The 25,042-nt window shown below is 41.7% G+C and overlaps 2 protein-coding genes across 3 annotated transcripts in view; both read left to right on the top strand.

Moving 5' to 3' along the window:
• Positions 1–5,634: 5,634 nt before the first annotated feature.
• Positions 5,635–16,184, top strand: FAM221A (family with sequence similarity 221 member A). Of its 2 annotated transcripts, XM_057420445.1 has the most exons (7): positions 5,635–5,722; positions 8,527–8,700; positions 9,187–9,377; positions 11,829–12,035; positions 12,875–12,985; positions 13,655–13,743; positions 15,430–16,184. In XM_057420445.1, the coding sequence occupies exons 1-7, from the start codon at positions 5,667–5,669 to the stop codon at positions 15,490–15,492; spliced, it is 891 nt and encodes a 296-aa protein (XP_057276428.1). In that variant the 5' UTR covers positions 5,635–5,666; the 3' UTR covers positions 15,493–16,184. The 2 variants fall into 2 exon arrangements, with proteins under 2 accessions (XP_057276428.1, XP_057276429.1); XM_057420446.1 differs by lacking the exon at positions 12,875–12,985.
• A 3,002-nt stretch (positions 16,185–19,186) lies between these two features.
• The window catches only part of STK31 (serine/threonine kinase 31), a 34,924-nt gene continuing 29,068 nt past the window's right edge, over positions 19,187–25,042 (top strand). Inside the window, 7 exon segments of the mRNA XM_057420444.1 lie at positions 19,187–19,283; positions 19,529–19,567; positions 19,661–19,716; positions 21,139–21,237; positions 22,548–22,622; positions 23,259–23,417; positions 24,305–24,660. Coding sequence (XP_057276427.1) covers positions 19,199–19,283; positions 19,529–19,567; positions 19,661–19,716; positions 21,139–21,237; positions 22,548–22,622; positions 23,259–23,417; positions 24,305–24,660 — 869 coding nt within the window. The 5' untranslated portion in view covers positions 19,187–19,198.

The raw sequence follows: 25,042 nt of genomic DNA, 5'->3' as shown, positions 1-25,042 counted from the left end.
AAAGCCCCGTTCAAATCCTTTAACGCTGCCAGGGATGGGGCAGCCACAGCTTCTCTGGGCACCCTGTGCCAGTGTCTCAGCACCCTAGCAGGAAAAAATTTCTTCCTAATGTCTCATCTAAATCTTCTCTCTTTCAGTTTAGAACCATTACTCCTTGCCATATCCTCACACATCCTTGTAAAAAATCCCTTTCCAGCTTTCCTGTAGGCCCCCTTCAGGCACTGGAAGCTGCTCTAAAGTCTCTGGGGGCTGTTTTCAGATTGAACAAGCCAAACTCTCTCAGCCTGTCTTGATAGCAGAGGTGCTCCAACCCTCTGATCACCTTTGTGGCCTCTTCTGGTCTTGCTCCAATATGTGCACATCCTTCTTGAGTTGTGGGCCCCAAAGCTGAAGGCAGTACTGCAGGTGGGACATCAGAGCAGTGTAGAGGGGAGAATCGCCCCTTTTGACCCGAGTGTCACGCTTCTTTTGATGCAGCCCAGGATACGGTTGGCTTTCTGGGCTGTAAATGACCATGGCCAGCTCATGTTTTCATCAGCTTTTCATCAGTCAACACCAGTATTAAGAAAGTAACAATCCGTTGCACATGAAAAATATTACAAAAGTCTAAATGGTTTTTTTTTTTAGCTGCTATGAAAAAAAACCCTCTCCCATTTTGCTCTTGCTTTTGAGGAAAGCATACTATCAAATATATTAAATCAAACCCCACAGACAGCAGACTGCATTGCTTTGTAAAGCACAAAATAATGAAAGGACAAAATCATTAGGAAAGGAGGGTCCTATCTGGATTAACAGTTAAAGGTGTCAATTGACACTCTACATCACCTTTAAAAAATACCACACCAGTTAAATAAGACTGTCTTAGACGTTTATTTTATTCTGTTAATCGGAATATTTTTAGGAATTAAAAAGTTTTTTAAGAAAACCTAATAAACTGGAATGTTAAATTTTATGCCATTATTTTTCTAAACAAACTTGTAGAAGTTCCCAAATTTAATCTTCTTCTGCATTCCCACAAAGAAAGGCTGCAACAGCAGCAATTACGCTCAGAATACGTATTTGCACAGGAGGCATTTGGTCACTTAGGCAACTTCTACACATCAGAGATTATGCAGCCTGCATTATCAAATATTCTTAATTAGAATTTAGATCAATCTAGCCAGCTTCTTTAAATGGCTGTGCTAATGGAAAACAAGTATTTGGCAGTTACTTGGAAGAACAGAGAACTCTGCAATATGTTGGACATATTGCTGGATGCCAATGCTACTGATGTTTCACCACACTGATGACAAGAACCTCTACAACCTTGTGCTGTATTTCTGTGGGTTTTAAATTATTTCATTGAAAATATCAGCAAACTTCTGTGATCCAGCAGTGGAAGAGCAGCTTGTTAAGATATCTGCCCATCCATTCATCCCAAAGGTTCTTTAATGTGGCACTACTCAGTGCTTCTTCACACACAATTGTGAGACAATGCTTGGATATCTTAATTACATTAAGATTACTCTGGTATGACTCAAGAATGGTTTAGATGAGGAAAACAATGAAAAAAAAGCTAAAGAATCAAGACTATCTTCCCTGAGATGTTTGCCTGCTGGTTATTTGGTTGTGGAACTCGAGAGCTATATTGAGAACTGTGGTGCTTTTAGCTGTTCACATAGCGATTGGTACACTCTTTTCTTGCTATTTTTCTTCATTAGAATTTTAGGGAGTGGATCTTGAACATTTTTTTGCTGCCTACATTAAACATCCATTCCCAGGCACAGAAGCATTACCTGTTACCTAGTGAAATAGCTGGTAAGCATTCATGAGCACAATGAGGCAAATTACAGCTGGGAAAATTCAAGTCTCGCAATTTACTGTAAGATGTCAAGAACAAAACTGAAACAAATACCTCCTGCAACCCTCAAATCAGGAGTCCTTTATATTAGGGAGGTTGTATGTTCCCTTGCCCTCTAAAGAAAAAGGAAATAAAATCAAAACCAACTATCCCCAACCCGGCCTAAGAACCAACCAACCCTAAGGAGATTCTGTAATTCACAAAACTTGAAGCAGGTCACTCTGGGGGGATTTGTGCTATCATCTGAAATGGGAAATACGCAGGTGCATCATAGGAACTGTATGCACAAATACAGTTTAAATATTCTTTTAAAAAAATAATATTTGGCAACATAACCAAAAGCATTTCAGATGTGAGGTGAGTTGTAGGGTTTTCTGCCTTCTTTTTGGCAAGACCTTGGGTTCTTCACATAACCTCCTGCAACTGCAGAGCTGTCATACCTCTCAAAATATCCCTATAAAGAAGGCAACAAGGTAGAACATGCAGATGTTTTCTTGCTACTGCTGTTGATAGAAAAGGCAGCTGAGACCCTCTCCTTATCCCTTCCTTGTCATTTTTTCTTTAGCCTGCACACCTGAAGTCTATTTTTTCCATTCTGAAAAGTGCTGTCATCTTAGGAGAATGGATGAAGCTCAGCTTCCACCCTCTGCACTGCTCGAGCACAGATGTCATGGATGTAGCTGGTGAAAGAAGAACACAAGTCAGAGGCTATACAGCACAGAAAAACTGGCCACAAATGTTGGGGCAAGATGTATCATGGAGACTGACATACATATTGCTGCATCAATCCCCGATAATGCTGGTTTCATGTAAAACTAGAGGTAGCATACTATTAGAGTATCTTTAACTTGCTGCTTGATGAACAGTTTTGCAAGCTGTTGGTTGAGGAGAACAAACCATTTATGATATTTCACTGCATCTCAGTTTGTCTGGGATAATGCACTTGTGCATTTGTATCTGTTTAAAGATATCATTTAGGTTATGAAAATGAAGCCCAAGTTAAAGAAAAAATTTCACATCACATGCACACATGAAATCCTAAACACCAGCAGCATCACACCCTACTGTATTGTCTTATCTGTAGGCGATCTTGATTACTACAAATTTCCTAGGATGTTTGTCAGTACCTCCAGCAATTAATTGACCTTTGCTTGCATATGAGCTTACGTACTCCCTGTGGCATTCATCAACTTACTCTGTTTGGTAGATGTCTAATCATGTTCTGTCTCTCTGATAGGAAAACTGAAGAGAAGCATGCTGACATTTTGAAACGCCTATAAGCTAGAGTTAACAATACAAAACCTGATTTTTATTGTAGCATAATGTGTGGTCATGGCTAGAAGTTTGTGAGTACTGCTTGCATTTGTCTTTAAGTATATCAGAAACACAGGAGGAGGAAACAATTTGATGGAAACTGTTTCCATTGTTCTTTATGCCACTTCATTCTCAGAATAGCTAATGAGAGACCAGATGCATAGAAATAGAATTACTAACTGCTACTCCAGAATAACTACTACTTCAGAATGATGACTTGAGGTCTAAAATATTCAAGCAGTTGTTTCTGAATTATTTATTCTTGCATTAATAAAGCAGCTCTCTTCCATTTACATAGGTATTTCACCAACATGAATTCTAAAGCACTTGTCAAACTTGCAAGGATTTTAAAAAATGTAAAGGGTCACACATTTTATTGTTAACGGGGTGTTGAGAGAGACTGTCAACACCCTACACGGCATTAAGCTGTTGCTTTGATGTGTAGGCAGCACCTTAGGTCTCAGAGAGCTGTACTGTAAGTGGAGGTCCATATGTTCAACCCATTTTGATGTGTTCAGAGATCTTGGGCCAGCAGCATCCGTACGCTACATCACAGCCATAGGAGGTAAAACATGCCATCTGGGTTTCTGTTCCTTCTACTTACCTTGTGCCATGGTCTCTTCACCGTAGCAGAATGCATTTTCTTTCTTCTTCTATTCAAAATTATTTGATAGTTTACCATGAAAAACCTGGTTTGATTCACTCTTTAATGAATTATATCTCAGGTGTCCATTAACAATCTCTTAGAAGGGATGAGAGACAGAAAAGGGTTTCCCGAGTCCAACACGTGTTCTAATACCCATGCTATGACAGTAAACCAGCAGGAGCTTGAAATATATTAGCTAAGAACTCTATTTCTTAATTATAAAGTATTACCTTTCATATCTGTTCCCAAGTAAGCCTATGAGCACAAATTCAGATCCAAGCAGATGCTGGGGTGCTAATAAGCTGAATGCAGTCTCTTTATTGCAGAAAACAACTTGCTGTGATCAAGTCTAGGAATAAAGCCTCTATTTTTAAGATGGGAGGTGGTTCCTAGGACAGGTGCCTGTCAAAAAGTCACTTTCATTTTCCTACTGTTACTACTTTCTCACTGGCTGTTCACAGGCTTTTTGATACTAAAGTACAATACAACATTTGTAGCTCTCACCAAAAGCTGCTTTACTCAGAAACCTGGCTCTGCTCTCCAAAACAGAACTGTTTCAGAGCACTGTTTTTAACAGAAATCTCGCACAGATGAGGTACATCAACGCATGACATAGGAGCTCTGCTCATTGTCTGTGAACCAGGCGTGCCAGAGCTCTCCCCCTGCACCTTATTGGCAGTACTGGGATCTCTGGCACCAGTGTGATGTGCATGCAGATAAGGTGTCTGGAAGCTCTTCAGTTTTGTATAGCTCCTGTGCAGCAGTGTGTTCCTCAGTATGTTTGACTTCCCTGTCTGCAGAGCTGCTGCTCCTGCTTTCGAAGCCCCCTTTCCCCATCTGTTTCTTTTTTGAAGCTTTGGGGGAATGTGAAGCCACAGGAGCAGTTTTCTTTCCCCTGGAGAAACAATCGTGACTTTCTTGTGTGGTTTTATTTTCCTCAGCTTGCTTACTTGCAGACATATTGACTGCAGCGATGACTTGCTCCCACATCTTTTCTGCCCGTACGGGGACCTGTTTGTGCTCAGAACTCAGTGTGATGGAAGGTACATCCTGCATCGCCCTGCTGACATTTCATACATGCGGCATAGCCACAGGACAAATGCCCAGGCCATATGCCCTTATTTTGATACTGCTGGGAACCTGAGGGTCTCCTTGTTGTTTCATCTCTCTCTAGGGGATGTTTTGGCAAAACATTGCCTGGGTCCTTGTGCTCTTTGCACCTTCTGCTCCATTGCTGGTGGCTTGCCCGGTGCAAAACAATCTGGAGGCTTCCTTGACTGCTGTGCCTTTTTGACAGGCACCTGTCATTTTACTGTATGTGAAAAGCCTGCCTACCCTCTTGGAGCTCATAAAGCTTGTGGCTTATGCCAACATGCAAAGCGCAGTTTAAATGTCAATTTCCTAAAGCTCAGTTAAGAACAACATACTACTTTAGCTCACACGTTCAGTCACTATGTGACCAACATGTTTGTATCAAGAGGAAGCAGTCATTTGCACAGCGCAGCACCAGAAACATCAGCCTGTGGTCTATTTACTGCAGCCTTCAAACGCATCGGAGTGATTTTAACAAGGCGGCATTGCTTGCGGCATACGGGCCGGAACCGGGAATTGCAGGTTGCCAGTCTACGAGGCTGCCCAAAGTCCTCCTCCTTTTGTGCTGAGCTACGAACAAACCGGTGCCCGCGCCCCGGCGCTGCAGTCCAGAGGGCCGCGGAGGGTGAGCGCCATCCCCGCCGGGGCGGTTGTGCCGCTGTACGCCGGCACCAGCCTCCGGCGACACGGCCGCCCCTCAGCCGCCGGCCTGCCGTGCTGACGCGGGCCGCGCACTCACCTGCCGCGGGCCGCAGCCACCGCGCGGGCGGCCCCATGGAGCGGCTGCGGGTGGACGCGGCGGCCCTGGACGAGTACGCGGAGTACCGGCGGTGAGGGAAGGGCCGGGCCGGAGGGGACATGGGGGGCGCGGCGGGGTGGCTCCATCCCGGCCGTGGGGGCAGGCGATGGCCGCAGCCCGCCCGCGTGCCGCGTTTCTCCTGAGGCGTTCCTGGCGGGCTCCTTGCGTCCGTCCCTCCCTCCGTGTTTCGCCATGTACTGGGGAAATCGGGAGTGCCGTGACTGGCGCCGTGCAGGTGACGGGAGCCGCTCTCCGCGGGGAGGGAGTATCCCTCCCTGGGCTGCAGCAGCCGCGCTGGAGGGGCCTCAGACACTAGCACCCTACATCTCGCTGGTGTGAAGACGTGCTGTGAATGCGGCTGGCTGCGAGCGCAGGAACGTATCGTGTGCCCCGTCCAGGCCTACGTACCTGCGGGCTCGACAGTGTGCTCTGAGGTGTGCCAGCTGTACCTCTCCTTCAGGAAATGGGGACTCCGTGCACCTGGATTGAGTTCTGCAGTGTATAAACATGCGCCCTTGCACTCCTGTGTGCGTCTGCTCATCTTGTCGTTCCTCTTGAGTTGAGCAACGTGGAATGACAAGGGGCAATGGGTTCAAACTTAAACGGGGAGGTTTAGGTTGGATATAAGAGCAGTTCTTCACCATGAGGGTGGTGAGGCGCTGGCACAGGGTGCTCAGAGAAGCTGTGGCTACCCCATCCCTGGCAGTGTTCAAGGCCAGGTTGGATGGGGCTTGAAGCAACCTGCTCCAGTGGAAGGTGTCCCTGTCCATGGCAGGGGGTTGGAATGGGATGAGCTTTAAGGTCTCTTCCAACCCAAACCATTCTATGATTCTAGTGAAATGTGATCTTAACTTAGCTTACAAAAATCTTGAGTAAAACACTGGAGTGGTATTGCTTGCATAAGTAGTTACACACTGAGTCAGTGGATGTCAGCTGGATTGACAAGCAAATGACAGTGATGTGTTGGCACATCATTCTGGTGCTCCACAGTACTGGTAATGTACAAACCCACAGAGATACTTAACAAAGAATCACTCCGCATGTTTTAGTGCACCCAACAAATAATAACTGAAATATTTACATGCATTAAAAAACTAAACTTCAGTACAGTTAAGTGCTGCAATTAATTCTAAATTGTATTTTATATTTGTCTTCAATTTGACAATTCTCATAGAATCATAGAATAGTAAGGGCTGGAAAGGACCTTAAGATCATCAAGTTCCAACCCCCCTGCCATGGGCAGGGACACCTCACACTAAACCATGCCACCCAAGGCTTTGTCCAACCTGGCCTTGAACACTGCCAGGGATGGAGCATTCACAACTTCCTTGGGCAGCCCACTCCAGTGCCTCACCACCGTTACAGTAAAGAACTTCTTCCTTACATCCAATCTAAACTTCCCCTGTTTCAGTTTTAACCCGTTACCCCTTGTCCTATCACTACAGTCCCTAATGAAGAGTCCCTCCCCAGCATCCCTATAGCCCCCTTCAGATACTGGAAGGCTGCTGTGAGGTCTCCACGCAGCCTTCTCTTCTCCAGGCTGAACAGCCCCAACTTTCTCAGCCTGTCTTCATACAGGAGGTGCTCCAGTCCCCTGATCATCCTCGTGGCCCTCCTCTGGACTTGTTCCAACAGTTCCAGGTCCTTTTTATGTTGAGGACACCAGCACTGCACGCAATACTCCAAGTGAGGTCTCACAAGAGCAGAGTAGAGGGGCAGTTTCACCTCCTTCGACCTGCTGCTCACGCTCCTTTTGATGCAGCCCAGGATACGGTTGGCTTTCTGGGCTGCGAGTGCACACTGAAGCCAGCTCATGTTCATTTTCTCATCAACCAACACCCCCAAGTCCTTCTCCGCAGAGTTGCTCTGAATCTCTTCTCTGCCCAACCTGTAGCTGTGCCTGGGATAGCTTCAACCCCCAGGTGCAGGACCTTGCACTTGGCATGGTTAAACTTCATAAGGTTGGCATCAGCCCACCTCACAAGCATGTCAAGGTCCCTCTGGATGGCATTCCTTCCCTCCAGGGGTGTCATCAGCAAACTTGCTGAGGGCGCACTCAATCCCACTGTCCATGTCAGCGACAAAGATGTTGAACAAGACCGGTCCCAACACTGATCCCTGAGGGACACCACTCGTTACTAGTCTCCAAATGGACATTGTCTTCAGTTGTCTCCATAAATCAAGTATTTGGGTGCGGCTCTAGAATTCCAGCTATTCAGTGACCTGGAATTTGAGTGTACTGATAGTTTAAACAAATAGGCCTGTGTGAGGTGTAGGATACATCTGTTACCAACTTCATGTGCAGAAATAGCATGTTCTTGCAAATCAGCAAGCAGCCCACTTTAAAGTAGTTTGTTACTTTCACGGCAGTGTGGCTACCTACTTGCAGTTGAATAATCTTACTCAGACTAGACTAAGGACTAGACTAAGATTAGACAACCTGATAAAAATCTGCAGTAGGTTTAGGTATGTGTGGGTGAAATGACTTGCAAGAAGTCATTCAAAATGCCTGCGGCAGAGCTGGCTGCTTACACAACCCTTGATGCCCATTGCTTTTTGAGCCATGTGAAAAGCAGCTTCATAGTTTGCTTTATTTTTTTTTCCTTACAGTGCTGATTTTCAGTCTGTCAAAGCAAATTTATTAAAAAAGCATTATTCACAAAATTTCTCTGAAGATCAGCTATAGTTCTGTTAAATGTATATCACTAGAATGGTATTATGGAATATGAGGTTTTTTGCATTTGCAGCAGATGTCTTTTTATGTATTATTGAAAAAGTAACTTCACGAACCTACTTTGTCTTCATTTTGTTATGTGTTTTAATGCATTCTTAAAGAATTGTAGGTGATGATGATGGAGGAAAGCTCTTTACCCCTGAGGAATATGAGGAGTACAAAAGAAAAGTTGGGCCAATTCGGTTACGGAACAGGCTGTACGTGAGCTGGAGATCCCCAACTGGCATGGACTGTAAGCTTGTGGGGCCAGAGACACTATGCTTTTGTACTCACAGGTAGGTATCTCTTCTGCTTTTTGCACTGTTGTAGTTTTAAAAATCAGGAAAATGTAAAATATGTCCAGGTGCACTGCAATGCAGTATAGGGAAGCTAATTTAAGGTCTAAGAGTCGAGAAAATTAGGTTTTAAATCATAAGAACTGTTCTTAAATATAAATCTCGCTACGTTTTTTTGAGACCAAAATGATTGTTTTAGTCTTCAATAAATTCAGCTTTAAGGCATGAGTTTTTATAGATCAGATTGATTTTGATCTATATCAGAATTCTGATCTATCAAAATGAAACATAAAGATCTGTGCTATTTATGTAATGAATGGATGTAAAAGCACCTGATATTATACCTTTAATTGAAAAGTAACAATTAACAGTAATTAATAAAAATCAAGATATTTCAAAACAGAACTTACAAGATAAATTATGAGCTGTCAGTTTTCTGCTAAATATTAACACAGTTATAAAATTTGTTATTTTTAACGGTTTCAGGTATAAACAACACAAAACGGACTATGAAGTGATTCCCGAAGACCGTCCTATTTGTGTGCCTTGTAAAGTGAGCCGCTGTCCATGCCAGTCCTACCACTACGTCCCTGTAAATGGCACACAGCCCATCCGTTGCAGATGCAAACACTTTGCTGACCAGCACAGTGCAGCACCTGGACATTCATGTAACTCTTGTAAGTTACTGATGGGCTCACAGTGTTCTTTGTGAGGAAACTTAACAGGAACAGCATTAGGGATCTGTATTCTGCTCAGAGTATTAAGTATGCACTGCACTTGTCAGGGATGGAAGGATGTGAGATGGGAAGGAAGACATCGCCTTTTGCACAGGAGGGTTTAGAACAACATCCTTAGCTCTCCTAAGTCCTGTGAAGGAGTGTAAGTGTCTGAATGATTCAGTTAGGTACAGATGGAGACAGCCACCTAAAATTAGGCAGTATGAAAGCACCCCATTTGCAGTTTGTCACTTCCACTGCTGCACACACATGACGTTTTTTTTACTTGAACTTGGTAGTTTGAGAGAGGGAAGTGTTGATCCCCATTCCTCTGTTGCCTGGTTGAATATAACATTAATGTATTTTTATGTCTTTTCTCAACCCAATAGGAAGCAGTGCTCTGTTCTCAAATAGTACTATTGTTAGCACTCTAACAAAGCAGTTTCTGAGCGTAATGTGGGTCTAGAAATGTAAATTGGAATGGAGTTTCAAGAAAAAGGTTTGAGAAGGCATTAAGAGGAAACTTTTTGCTTCAGGTGTTCAAGCTGTTATAATGAAACAGCAGTAATTATTAACTATAGAAAATAATGCATAAAGACGTTTTAGTGTGAAACCTCAAATTATGTAAATGGATTTTTTTTTTTCTGTATCTCATAGAATCTTAGAATGGGTTGGGTTGGAAGAGACCCTAAAGCTCATCCACTTTCACCCCCTGCCATGGTCAAGGACACCTTCCACTAGACCAGGTTGCTCAAAGCCCCGTCCAGCTTAGCCTTCCTTACTAGTAGTAAATTTATTTCATGAAGTGTGTCTAATTTGTACAGGAAAGATTGTAAACAGCTTCTGCTGGATGAGAATCACATCCCACAGAATTAAAACATTAAATATTTATATGACAGCCTTTCAGGAATTTGCTCTAAGTAATGTGAAAGTCTTAAATGTGCAGTTGGATGATTCAGACTGAATCCGTAAACACAGTGTTTCTAATAATAATTAAATCACTACATGAGGAAGAACTTCTTTCCTGTGAGGGTGACTAAGCATTGGAATAGGTTGCCCAGAGAAGCTCTGGACTCTCCTTTGCTGGAGATAGTCAAGAGCCATCTGGACACAATCCTGAGCAGCGTGCTGTAGGTGACCCTGCTTGAGCAGGAGGGATGGACTAGATGACCCTTGGTTGTTGCTTCCAACCTCAATAATTCTGTGATTTCTGTGATTGACATTATGCACTTTTCCTAGTGTTTCTCAAAAATACTGGGCACTTCTGAGAGCTTCACAGATTAAACAGAGAAGTGTCAAAACTTCCATTTTGGACTCGTGTTGATTTAATATACTGGTATTAGTCTAGCTCAGTGTTGTATAAATCTAACATGAAATGAAAATTATAATTGAAAAGAAATACTGCTGTTGCCCTTTATATATTTTATTCTGTATCCAAACATAGAGTAAGAGCTCTCTTACTAGGAGTGCCCAAAATTATGTGAGAAAGCTTTTCAACATTCCAAAATGTGATCCTTGAACATACTACACAAGACTTAAAAAATCTTAGTTGGTGCTCTGCAAAGTGAACTGTAACTGGGAGTTTGAAGCAGGGTAATTTGTATAATGAAACATGCAAAAATCAGTTCATCAATTTCTTGTTCACGTCATTGCTTCAACAGGGCTTTTATGACAGTCTTAGCTGTAGCTAGGGTAGATATCTCACTTCACTCTGTGTTTCTGAATGTCGCATGTGACTTGTACAGCTATTTCAGTTACATCCTGTGGCTTAAAAAAACCCTGAAAGTCAGTCTAATGGTACTCTTCCTTAGAAACCATTTTGCTACTGCCACAGCCTCTGTTTACTACCAAGATGATTTTGCTAATTGCAAACGGCATTTAAATTGTGGTTTGTATCATAAATTGTGATTTGAAGTTTTCTGGCCATGCAACATTGACACGCGCCGTACACCTTTGGAAATAACACTGACAGAATGCTGGCAGGTTGGCTGCTTCACCCAGGGACAGAAATTTTGTTCTTTTCATCTTTTGCCAGGGGAGGGACAGAGAAGGGTGTTACTGATGGCAATGGACATAAGTCACAGCATGGGAAATCCAATTAGATATTAGGAAATAAATGTCTGCTTCAAGGGAAAAACAGTGTCCGTTCAAGCTGCTCTGAGAGGTGGAATCTTCATCCTCAGAGGTACTCAAAACTTGACTGAACGAGACCCTGAGACTATACAACCCCTATGATCTAATCCCCATATTCATCCTTTATCCTGTTTTATACAGCATTTTCATATGGCTGGACGCTTTTACAGTGAAAGAACTCTTGTTTTTGACAAGATCAGTTTAGGGAAAAACCGTTTTGTCTGCAGTGAGGTATAAATTGCATTATTATCTCATTACAGTTGTATTTTTGTTAATCAGGTTCCAAGTGTTCGGGCTTTCATAGTTGCTTTACCTGTGCATGTGGTCAGCCAACATATGCTCATGAAACAGTCGTGGAAACTAAAGAAGAACGCTTAGCCCAGGGAAAGCCTGTGGGCCAGGATGTTCCTTATGCTGCCATGGGAGGACTGACTGGTTTTAGTTCACTAGCAGAAGGCTACATGAGACTTGACGACAGTGGTATAGGTAAGTGCAACTGACCAACTAAGTTGTTTGAAAAGCAGTAATTCGACATAGTTTTTTAAAGTTCAAAAGCAAACTGCATCAATAGGAGTAGGACTTAAGAGAGATTTTTCTTCTTCCCTAACAGTCCTTAAGTGTGAAGAGATCACTGTGGCCTTATTGTCCAACTTTCTGTAGTGAACTGATTAAAAAAATCTTTTATCAACAAGTCTGGTGTCCAGCCCAATAGTTTCTGGTTGAAATGAGACATATCTTTTAGAAAGATCTCTGCCACTTCTGTTTTTCTGTTAATACTTCCATGTTATACTTACATTAGTCCTTTACCCTGATACTGCCCAGGTATCAGTCATACAGTTATGCCCTTGGTTATACAGTTATGCAGTTTATGCCCTTGGTTATACAGCTACAGCATTTCCCCCCCACCCCCTCAACCTCAAAGGTTAATAGCTGTTCACATAGAAAAGGTCATTTGTAGAACTTTTTGACAGGCATGTTAGTTGGCCTCAATATGTGTGCTGCTGTGTGATTTTGTGTCATTTAGTAATTCTCACACTTTGTCCTAAAGTGCTGTTTTACTTATTATTGCCATGTACTGATTAGTTCTTTTTTAAATTCTGGTCTTTTCCTGGATTTGCCTGAAGTTTAGAAACTAAAGTAGTGTAGCAGTAATAATTAAAGAAACAGGGGTTTTCCTTTCTTTTGAAGCCATCCTCTGTTATGCTTTTGATAACTGAAGTTTATGGTGTGTGCACTGAGTGTTGTAGATCTGAATCTGTAGCCTTGTTTTGGCATGTCATGTTCTCGTGAATTTCATTGTTTTCATTCAACTTATTTTCTAACAGGGGCTCCTTCTGCTGAACTTTTAGAATCCCCTGTTACCACCTCAGATCATCCATTTCTGAAAGCATTTCAGGGACCTTCTAGTTCTGCTCAAACAATCCCACAGATAGCAGGTGCTGTATTATTAGGATAATACTGTTTACAAAAAGTATTTAATATAGAATTAATTGGTTTTATTTAAGAGTTGAAGGATGCTTAGGGGTAAAATCCGAGTTGAAACTGAGTATTGAAGCCTTGTTATGTGAAAAGTTGTAGAACATTCATGGAGCTGAACTGCTTAGAATAACTTTTGTTACTGCTTGTTATTTTTGCCCATGATGACTTTTTTAACCTTTAATGATGTTTTTTTCCTGGAATTTGGTATCTTCCCTGTTAATGGTGTCATTTATTCATTGGATCAGTTTTCTTAAATTTTTCATTCCTGCTGGAAGTTCATCAGATCTGAATGGATCGTGCATATTCAGCACAATCCTCTGAAATTGCCTTCTGCCAGAAAGTCTTTTCTGCATGGAATTATGGATTGGTTATGCTTATTTTATGTCCTTTATTTAGTTTAAGAATTTAGCAATAAAACTGCTGAACTTCTCCAAGACTATTTAGGCTATTTAATCTAGGCTGCTAGCCTAGATTAAAGAGGTTACTCTGTGGTCCCAGTTGCAGGGGTTTTTTACTTGCCTGTAGAGGTGAGTTCTCATCTTAAATCTGTTTTGCCAAATGTAAAACATGACTAATGGAATAGCAAGTATAATAAAAAAAGGTGGGGTTTTGGTTTTGTTTTTCAGGTGGTTCTAGTGGCATAAGGCAAGTTTCTCCTGGAAAGTATTCAGAACAAGATGACATGGCTTACTTTGAGAAACGTTATCAAGAACGGGCAAGTTACTACATTTATTGCTTAATTCAAACGTGTTTGCACAAGAGGATATCTAAAAATGATCAATGCATGATTTAAGTGGCATATAAATGCATTCTATCATTTGTTCTCTTCCTGAGAAAACACTATCCACTTAAAGTTTTAAATACAGTTATGAGTGACTGCAGAAATTCAGACTTCAGTCATGTCTGGGATGGCATTTACCTTAACTGGCCAGGTGTTTATTCAGGTAGCTCTCCATTACTATGTGACAAAAAGAAACAGCAAAGCAGACTCACAGAAAGTCCCTTATGACATTTAGGAATGCGTGTTTGCTGCCTCATTTATTAAGCTTTATGATGTTCTTTTCCTTAAGAATATCTGTGTAGTTGGGCTAAATCTGGAGTGTCTTTCATAGATGATCAGAATCACCCCTTAGAGGTGCCTCCTCCACCCCACTGACTATCTTTAAATGCTCTGTAGGTTACTTAGATGCTTGAATACCTGTTCTTTCCCTGCATCGTCTCCTTAGCTCCCCCATCTCAGCTGAAAGCGTGTCTTGACTGTTTATGAATTTTTTTGTAAGGCAGTATTGCATAATTAACTTCTAAAACCTTAACTGCTGTTAACTTGCTGCTTGCAACACAGCATTTGTTAATGAAAAAGCTTATCTAGCTCTGTGAAATTTTAAATACTTTATTTTGGAAATCATCACAAAATATGGTAGGATGTTAAAAATGCATTATCAGTTTAGAGGAGAAAACAAGTTATTAGCAAATTCAAATTGCTATGTTTCTTTGACCCCCAAGATTTTACTTTCTTTGCAAAAGGTAGTAGGAATTTCAGAAACAAGCTCAAGCCTCCAAATACGGAAAAATGTTTTAAAATAAGTTCCTGTGTAGACCAACAACAGAATTGCTTAGCAGTGAGCTCATCTGTAGACATTCAAATCAGGACTGGGGCTTTCTTCCTTTTGACACTATTATATGAGGGGGGAAAAAAAAGCATTTTAAAAGTACTATTTTGTATTTTCTTGCATTTTTGATAGTAACAAGTTATGTTAAATTACATGAGATGAAAAAGTCCATGCATGCATTTTACATAATTATTCTAAATAGAATGTCATTCACTAATTTAACAATACTTGGGAACTGTTGCTTCTAAAACCAACAGAAATAATTTTTTGTATTAATAGACTTATTACAAAATGGCAGATTTAAATGCATATGTAAATCAGACCATGTTTTAAGAGCCTACTGTATAGGGAAAACCTTATGAGAGGAAGACATGACCTTGTGGGTCAGTGAGGACTTCCCTTGCGATTTTGTACATGCTGATTAGTCTAAATATGTCTGTTGCACACCTGTGTTAAAGCTCCTTTACCTTTCATTGACATAAAGATAAACCCGTGAGCATTTGTGAGGCACATTGGCCTTGAGGGATACATAAACGCCTAGATTGCCATTATCAGAGATAAAGGCAGTCCTGTTTTGAATAGTGGGGGAGCTGCATAACTATTGGCAGTGCTGCTTTGTCCTACAGTACAAAAGTAAGCAATGCTAGATTGGGCTAACAAGGATCTGTAGCTCTCCCCACTGCATATTATCACTCCTAAAGTTGTGACTGGATGTAGAGATTTAATATTGCATTGCTAGCTGATTTGCAAATTAGTACTTACTTGAACCAATGTTGGTTTCTTTGTTACAGCTGAAAAAGGAGAAGGCTGCTAAACAGAAAGAGAAAAGCGCAGTGCCATCAAAGAAGCCATAAGTTTAAGAACTATTTATTATACACCACAGTATTAATCATTGCATTGAAGAGTATTTTTTACTGTGCCTACCTGCATCCTTGTATTTCTTAATTTCTTTATTCTGCTGGTTTGTTCTATTGCTGAAATGAATTTTTAATTTAATTGTTGAAGTAACATTGGTACTTTAATCAATACACTTTTAATCTCCAGAATTATTACATAGATACTCCTTTGAGAATGGAAGATCATATTTATAGATTTACAGAACTGTTACTGAAGATCTGAGAGAATAACTGTGTATTTAAGTATAATGTTGTAGTAGGGCAAAGAAAATATGTCTTATTCTTAAACTTCTATGACACGCTTTATTTGTAGAGTCCTTAGAACTCGTCTCATTCGTGAATTTTTATTTGGTGGAATTTGTTCTGTTAATATTGACATTTTAATTTTATTTAAATACTTTTTTTCCTATTGGTTTCATTGCCTTCACATAAAATTCAAACATAGCCTTCTTTCTCTGGCTTCTCTAGGCTCTGTTCTTGCCAATGTATAAATATTTTTTACACGTGAAGTTCTGTATGCTTGTAAACCCATTTCCACATGTGCTTAGTAGCTACTTGAAGAGATGCTGCTTGTATACCTTATCCCAGATTTCTGTAGCATGCTGTCCATAACAATGATTCTATTACACTAAACTTCTGAAAACATTAAATGGAAATGGATATACTATTTATTGCCTGTAAACAAATAATTATATGGTGTTTGGTACATACACTTATCCAACAGATAAAAGATACCAAGAAGGGAGATGAGCTTGTTTGTTGTTTTTTTTTTTGGCTATATTCTCAGCTGTGGCAGCATATGTTGTATTAAAGGTAGTGCACAGGAAAATATAGTATTTGGTAACTTTGTGTGGTGGTTTAAATCTGAAGCAGTACAGCAAGAACTTGGTACAGAATAACTGGCAGAGGCTACAGTTTAGGAGGCAAAAGCAGAGCCCGAAATCACTTTGCTAGTCTCCTCTGAAAAGAGAGCTGTAAGTCAGTTTGTCATTAAAAATACTTGAAGATGTGTGTTGGACTGAAGACTTTACAGGTGGTATGTGCGTACTGAGACATTACAGCCAGAGGTGGGAATACCCATCAGAGAGAATCCTTCTTTGTGCCTAATGCCTGTACGTGCTTGATGGGCAGTGGAAAAGAGGTGAGATTGGAGGCATGTCATGCAGGGGAGCTTGCCTTTTGTTCAGACACCACCTGTGGCAGGGAATGAGAGTTCTTAGGAGTGCATGCAGGTCGTACAGTGACTGATGGAGATGGCTGGAGTTCGAGTGAAGAGGGAATGGAAGGCTCAGTTGCCCAAAATGACAGATGAAAAAACGCCATTTACTGTAACTCGGACCTATGCTGCCATTACTCCAGATGTCGATCAGAGAGGTTAATCCGTTACTTCAATTTAAATGCATAATATATCAGAGTGACTAATTAATGTTTTAGAAGTACCTTCACCTTTACATTCTACACTCTTCCATGCTGCTTTATCTGAATAAATAAAAACGTTAATTTGAGCTCCCTCTTCTGGTCCCAATAAGCAATAATTTCTACAGATCCTCTACTTGATCTGGTAAGTAAATGGGGATTTCACAGTAGAATTACAAGAAACAACAAATGTAAAAACAATTGGTAAACAATTAGTAAATAAATGGTAAATAAATACATAGAAAAACTATTTCAGTCATCGAAGAGATTAGTACAAGCTTTATAGCAGAAGTTTATTCCACTTAAGTATTTATACCAGTGGCTGTACCCACTAGGGAATTCTGTGCTTAAACTTAACTAATGTTTCCACTTAAATGATATGAGAAAGTTACTACATTTATTTCATTATATTTCTTTTCAGTTGGAAAACAGGTGGAATCATAAAACTATCAACTGTATTAACTATTGCTTAGGAGTTCTGACCACTTGTCACCCATGTTCATGTCCAAGTAAAAGAAACTCACTTTCCTTACTAAAAGACACACTTTTGACTTCTTCATATTCATGTAGGACTTCTTCATATTCATGTAGGACTTTTTCCCAGAATTTTTATATGTACACAAAAAAACAGGTACAATTTATCTCATAGTGTTGCTGGCTGCGAAGACTGGACACTAATGTCATGTCTTAAGTGAAACTTGCACTTATCTGGACTTACTGTTATTTTTTAGCCTAAAAAAAAAAAAATCACAATTTTGTAGGATCAAAATTGCAACCTTCAATTCTATTCAGAAATCTCTCTATGTCTAAAGATGAATATTTCTGTAAAGGTAAAAGCAGAGACCACATGCTGTTATGCTTGCTATTAACATTGGGTTTGTTTTCCTGAGGCAGTCATGAACTTTGAACATGGTATCACGGGACAGATGAGTTACCAGTTTATCTGTATGATTTATTGGTGGGTGTGTATCTGTCATTCAGCTAGGCACATTAACCATTTCTGACCCTAATCCAAGAAATCTGGCACAGGGGAAATGGTTTATTGTCATACAACGGGAGTACTCCGAGCTGTTAAAGCCTAATTGCAGAGGTCTCAGGCAATGCTAAGCACTTCTCATGTTTGAAACAGCTGGCCTACAAATTGATGTTTTGCCATTGCTATTACACTCCTAGAGCATGGAACAGAATCTTTTTATTGCTTGTCCTATGAAATGGCTTTGATGTACCTTGGCTATTTATGATAGCACAGACTGGTTAGTGATCCCAAGTGGAGGGCAAGTGGCTCCTTCCCATTCTGTGCTTTTCTGATACTCAATCCAGAACGTGTCTGCCTGTCTCAGGTTTGGAAGGGGAATGTGATGTGTGAATTCACATCCAGCAGTGGCATCTGTGCAGAATTACTTTGTCAAGTTGTGTTTTTACAGCACGCTGCACATATTAAATGGTTTGCAGGTCTTGTGTCTGCGTGACCCTGGGGTCTCTTGCTGTAGCCATGCAGCCTAAGAAAATACATGACTTTGCAGGTAGCAATAGTGTTTTTTCTTAGCATGAATATAATTGAAACCACCACCACGGGTTTACCAGTCTGAAAGACCTTGCACGGAGGTACCTGTTTGTTTTTTTCCATAATAAAAGATACTAATTTTGTCCATAAGCCTACTCTTGCTTTGGAGCCCTTGGCATTTGTCTTCAGGTGGAGTTGATCATTATTTGCTTTACACCGGTTTTAGCACTTATTTTACATTCGCTGGTGGGCCCCAGCTGGGCACGAAGCCCATGCACTACTTCAGGTACCTCCTGAGGGACTCAACCATAACACATCACCTGTGTAACACCAGCACCTGAAACTCAACGGTGCTTCAGCAGTTTTCATTCACACCAAAATCCGAGCACAGCCACGTCAAGCAAAGGGAACCGGCTGAGCACGTTCAAAGGGTACATGGAAGCCAGAGAGCAGAGGGTGTCGAGGACACCGGAGCTTCCTTCGGGCTTCGGAACAGCTCACCCCGTGTGGTGAGGGATGCATGCGGACCCACGGTTACGGAATGGCGGAAAAGCCCGGTGCCTACAAGACCCAAAGCGCACCCGCCGCTCAGCGGGCAGGCTCGCTCCCGTCGAGGGCCGGCTTCTCCGCCGGGCAGGAGGGCGGGAGCAGGGGCTCCGCCACCCCGCAGGCATGCGCGGTCGGCAGCGCCGACACTTCCCGCCGCACGCCAGCCAAGCGCGGGCCGGGGCGCGCGGCGGCCGCATGCGCAGGGCCGGCGGCGGGCCCTGGTGGGAGCACGTGCAGCCGTGGCGGGGGCCGTCGGCGGGAGCCTGCCGTGCCGCCTCAGGTAGCGCCGGGCCGCGTGGGGAGGGAGCCGCGGTGGCGGCGCGTTAAAACGCGTTTTCGGCCAAAGAAACGGGCTTCGGTACGGCGACGGGCGAGGGTCAGCGTGGGGTGGGGTGGTAGGAGCCTGCTAAGCCGTTAACCCATGGTGTGCTGAGGTGCGACCGTGTGTGTGCGTGTTCCTCCGCGGCCCTCGGGGGGAGCGCCTCTGCCTCTCTCTTTAACTGCAAATACCTTGTCCTGTTTCAGAATCCGTTGTTATGGACGGAGACAAGGAGCATGACAAAGGTACTGCGAGGTGGTGTTTAAAACAAGCACATGAATAATCTTGCACTGGAGAATAATTGAGTTCGTGTGTTTTTTGCTTTCCCTTCCCTGCAGTTGTGGAACATGCTGTGGGCACCCACGTTGAAGATGCTGTAACATTTTGGGCACAGGTGAATTCAAAGAACTGTTTGATTTTAACTGAGGTGTTTAATTGCCCCCTGGAAGTTTTTATGAAAGTAAGAGTAAGTGGTACCATTTCATATTGGAAAACACTTAAATTTAGATTTCAGAATTTCTAGTGTTACTGTTCCCTTTTAAGCTGAAATAAGTTTTCTTTTGTGAAATGTGAAAAAGAATTGCCCATCCATTTGAGTACTTTTCATGAATGTTGGTTAGGGACAAAAATACAAATGTAAGGTTGAACTGTCTGCTGTTGTCATTAGGATGCTGTAGGAGGCAGCTGAAGCCCTGCTGGGGGTAGACAACCCACTGTTCCAGCTGAGCATTCGGGACAGTTTCAGTGGAGCCTGATGAGGAGGTGGCTCAGAGGTGCTAGGTCCTTTAAAGTTTGGTGTAGATGGGCGGGAGGGTGTTGGATGAGGGGAGTGAGGGAAAGGAAGAAACCCAAACCAGTGTTTTTTATTAATGTGGGGGTGCAGAAGGGAGAGGGGGAAATCCATAGTGAGTACCAAAGCTTGCCTTTCCCATTTGGGCTGCTGGCTAATTGGGGGCCGTGTGTTACTCAACACTCTGTGCCTGTGAGCCAGCTGGAGGAGTAATGTTGCTTGTTATGTCCCTAATAGAAACTTGGGGGGGCAAGCCTTACTGGTTCTATTAATGGAATACTGTATTCTAATAGAGGGATTTTTAGATGTTGTAGCCATAGGTAGTTCTCCTTTAGGTTCTTACCCTGGCATTCTGAGACTCGATCATAGGGCTTAGTTTGATTTTGTGAAGTACAAAAGTTAGCAGTGTACTTTTAGTGTTAACAAAATGTTCAGTTGCACTGGTGGGTTTTTTCCTGCTCTGAATTACATTTGGAATGTTGTCTAGTAAATGCTGTGTTACTGGAATTGACCCAGTTTTACGGTGCTCCAGATACTAAGTTGTAAGTGGAAAGAGACTGCTTGCTCTCGGGCAAACCAAAACCCAAGTCATGCATGTAAGGAAAGAGCAGGCAAACCACAACCCAGATCATGCATGTAAGGAGTACGAGGGGTGTGCCAGAGCTGTTGTCTCCTTGTATTAAGGAGAGAAGGAAGAAGAAAACCAAATAGGGTACTAAAATCTGTGAGGAAAGATTGATAAGTAAGATCTGTATACAGCTTGCAGAACCTGGTAATTAAACTGTTAAAAGCACTCAATGTAAACTGTTTCTCTGAGGTACGTTACCTGCCCTGAACTGTTCCATTAATTTTTGGAAGAAAATGAGAGCAGGCTTACAAACACAACTTTAAATCATGAAGATGGAAAGCTTAAGGTGGGGTATTACTTGTCTCAACAGCAGTGCAACTGTTTTTAATTCTAGCCCATCAAGCATCTATTGAAAGTGACAGTTAATAACTCATAACACTCTCTCTCACACTTCTTAGAATGTCAGTAGATGTAATGACCTCTTGAAATTAAGTTGTGAGCTGGCAGATGCTTGTCCCAAGGCTAATGCAGTTTTTGGCAAACCTGATTTTGGTAAGGTAAGTAGGTTGTGTATATGTGGAGTTTGTTTTTCACCTGGATCTAAAAGCTTTAATTCTATGCCACCACTTTCTTGATCTTTGATTACGGTGTGGGATATATTCTCTTAAGATTTTTTTAAGAACTGCTGGCTTTCCTAAAGAAAGAAAAAGCTTATTAGTGCAATTTAAATCTTTCTGCACTTCAGACTTCAGTTAAATTATGTGACCATAGTTTTGTTTTTTTTTTTTTCTTTAAACACTGGGGGGATAATACAAGAAGGTAATATACAGAATGCTGAATTCTCTTTTGTTATCCAATGTATGGGTTATCTTCAACAAGACAGTCGTGTTTTGGCAGAGAAGTGATTCTTTACTCCATCTCACGCTCTGCGGAAGATCTTACAGTAACCCGTAATGTTAAATGTGTTGGACAAAGTACTATTGAGAAGGACATTTAATAGCAGTTCTATGACAAGCATACAGAGAATGATTTCAGCTTTTGATTTTCTGTGTGAAGTACTAATGGCTAAAGTAAGGGTTGCAAAGTAAGGTTTAAATAAAGTGATTTGGCTGGTGTGTGAAGGTAAATGACCTGCATTCCTCTTGGAAAGGAAGAAAACACACCGACAGCAAATGCAGCATGTTTGTGGTGTGACTGTCCTGTTCCTTTGTTGGGCTTACTAAGCTGTCGGTGTCCATAAAATGTAGCCACACATTAACAGAAAAGCCCCTGGAGTCTGCTGTGTAAAATGTTGGTGTTTTCTACTTGCGGAATTTTCTTTGAGCTGTTGTTTTTGGAGAAGGCTCAGGGGAGACCTTTGAGGAGTCTTCTGATACCTAAATGGGGCCTACAAGAGAGCTGGAGAGGGACTTTTTACAAGGGCATGTAGTGACACAACAACAGGGAATGGTTTTAAACTGACAGAGGGAGATGGAGATTAGACATTAGGAGGAAGTTCTTCCCTGTGAGGGTGGTGAGGCACTGGCACAGGGTGCCCAGAGAAGCTGTGGCTACCCCATACCTGGCGGTGTTCAAGGGCAGGTTGGATGGGGCTTGAAGCAGCCTGCCCTGGTGGAAGGTGTCCATGCCCATGGCGGGAGGGTTGGAACTGGATGAGCTTGAAGGTCCTTTTTAACCCAAACCAGTCTGTGATTCTATGATTGTTATGAGAGATAGGATATCAAATGCATTACTTTGTTTCCATACTGCTGTTGGAATAATTACTGGAGAGTGTGGAAATAAGATTTGTAATGTATTGTAAATACCATTTTGAGGTATGGTTATATTTTCAGAATGCTACTTAAGATCTTTTTTCCCTAATTTCCAGATTTATGGTGGCTGTTTTTCTGAAGACAGATGTTGGTACAGGTGTATGGTACAGCAAGTGATCAGCGATGAAAAAGTAGGAACTGTTTTTATAAGACTTCAATCATGTATCAGTTCTACCTGCAGGATGATAGCAGTAAATGCAGCACCTTCTCTTTTTGAAACTTGCTGCATGAATGCATATACAAACAGTGAATATACACATGGGACGCAAATTCACGTGACCTGTAGTTTTGACAAATGCTGATAAAAAGACTGGAAAAACATCATATACTTGCAAAGGGCTGTTTGTATCTCCTGATAAGGGGGTTCATGAATGGTAGTTAAGCAATCTAATTTAATTTCAAAACTTCTGAGTGGTGAGAATGGCAGTCTTCTTGTTACATATTAGCACTGATAACCTGAAACAGTTGTTAATCAGCATTAGGTGACTGATACAGAAGGCTAGTAGTTCTTATTTAAAAATTATAATATCTGGATAGGCTGGTTGGCTTGGAAACATTAGATTAGATATCTGTCCATTGAAGAAAGTCTTCTATAATGCTTCTGTAATTTGACTTGATTCCTTCCTCTGAAGGCTTAGCAAGGAAGAGTCTGATCTCTGCAACATTCACATGAGTTAAAATGCATATGCTCCAGTAGTTGTTAGTGCATATTTCTGTAGGACATTTGTGTAACCTCTGCTGCTTTGTATTTTGGGTTACTGTTGCAGTGTCAGGTATTGTACATAGACTATGGAAATTCTGAGGTTCTGAATAGATCAGACATAGTGGAAATTCCACTGAACTTGCAGTGTCCGAGCATTGCCAAGAAGTACAGACTCCAGGGACTGCAGATACCGGCTGATCAGAATGTAAACATGTTTGATGAGGTGAGTAATAGATTTTGAAGAATGTAGATGATAGATCTATAACAGATCCTGCCAAATACCAGCACAGTGTGACCAGAGGAGTCTTGTAAAAGCTGGATGTTTAATTGTGAAGGCAGGGCATGCTGGGAAGGACGGTCTTGACCTGTTGCCCTGAACGTACTCTAGAAACTAAAATGGTTGCATCAAAAAATGTTTCAAGTTGTGCTGGGGGGTGATTTTTTAGAGTACGCTTATGCCATTTTCAGAACCTCATGTCTATTTCTGACTGACCTGAGTTCTTTCTGGTGCTGAGGGAGCAAAGTACCTCTGCTCCTTTCCCTTCAGAGGCAGAAATACTTCCATTGGTCACAGCACCTGTGCTAAATTCACTTGTATCTGTGAGCTGCTTGAATGCTGTGGTGTATCCCAATTTCTAAATGTGTAGTTTCAGTAAGGCAGATAAACATAATATTTATTTTGTTGCTATATTCCATTTCAGCTTCTGGACTATTTATCACAAGGCTGTTAAACAGTGTAGTAATTCAACTATTTTCATATTATTTTGTATAGTACTGTTCCATAGTTGGTCTAGTATCCTCTATAAGAATTGGATAACATGATTGCCAGCTTCTGTTGAGGGTTGATGGGACTTTGGACTTGTGTCAGTTATGAATCTGAATTCTTCAAAGCTGAACATTGAGGGAGAGCTATTGGTGTTCAAGTTCTGTCTGGAATTGACAGTGACTAGATGAGGTACAGCATTGTTTCAGAGTAAATGTGCTAAACATAAGCTTTGCCTGTGCAGCTCTTTGGGTTTTGGTCTTAAATATTCTTTTTCTAAGAATCGCTGGTTTCAGCTGGAAATATTCAGTGTCCAGTACACACCTTCACTGTATTTTATTTTACAGGGGAAGAAGTTCTTGAGCAGCTTAGTTTTTGAAAAAGAAATAAAAATACGTCAAAAAGCCAAGCTCGAAGATGGTGCCATCATTGCCCAGGCAGAACATGAAAAGATAGATATTGGAGAAGAGGTGGCCAAGGCAGGGTTTGCTCAAAGATGCACATCTCCAAGGTACACTAAAGAGGCAGAAGAGAAAAAAGCAGATGTCATGCAAATGCAGAATCGGAAGATGAAGATTTCAGTTCCGCTATGGTTAAACAGGTCTGATCGCACGATGCACAGCTCCCCAAGAGGGCGTGTTGAGCAAGGATCTGCCGGCACCAGGAACTGGAATTTTCCTGTAAACCGAATGTTTGCCCCAAAGTAAGACAGTGAAATGTCATAGAAGACTTTGTATGAGTGACCTGATCAGATTAGTTGCTGGGATGTGGTTGTATCGGGGGGGGGGTTATCTAAAATACAAAGTTTAATTTCTGTCTTTCCAGCATCAGGTAATAGTGGTACTCAATGAAAGGCAATATGCGAGTGTGTGTGTGCGCGTGCACACTGTGGTGGTGGGAATTAGGACATTAATCTGTAGGAAACCGTTCATTAGTGTTGTTGCTGGTTGGCTAGCTTGTTCTTCCTCATTTATTTTCCAGAGACTGACTATTCATATGTATCTTAATGCAAGGTTTTGAAAAAGACGGAAGGGGTGTCAGTGAGTAAGCAGAGATGACACTGGAAAGCTTAGCTGAAAGTGAAG

The sequence above is a fragment of the Pezoporus wallicus genome, unplaced genomic scaffold, assembly GCF_028554395.1.
Source record: "Pezoporus wallicus isolate ANWC-B61680 ecotype Strahan unplaced genomic scaffold, APGP_CSIRO_Pwel_v1 contig_5441, whole genome shotgun sequence".
Classification (NCBI taxonomy): domain Eukaryota; kingdom Metazoa; phylum Chordata; class Aves; order Psittaciformes; family Psittacidae; genus Pezoporus; species Pezoporus wallicus.
Note: the sequence above shows the minus strand (reverse complement) of the source record. Positions and strands in the feature narration are given on the sequence as shown.

Coding starts and splice junctions, on each gene's coding strand:
- FAM221A (XM_057420445.1), top strand. CDS start 5,667: ATGGAGCGGCTGCGGGTGGACGCGGCGGCCCTGGACGAGTACGCGGAG. Junction 5,723..8,526: donor GAGTACGCGGAGTACCGGCG/GTGAGGGAAGGG, acceptor GCATTCTTAAAG/AATTGTAGGTGATGATGATG. Junction 8,701..9,186: donor CTATGCTTTTGTACTCACAG/GTAGGTATCTCT, acceptor TAACGGTTTCAG/GTATAAACAACACAAAACGG.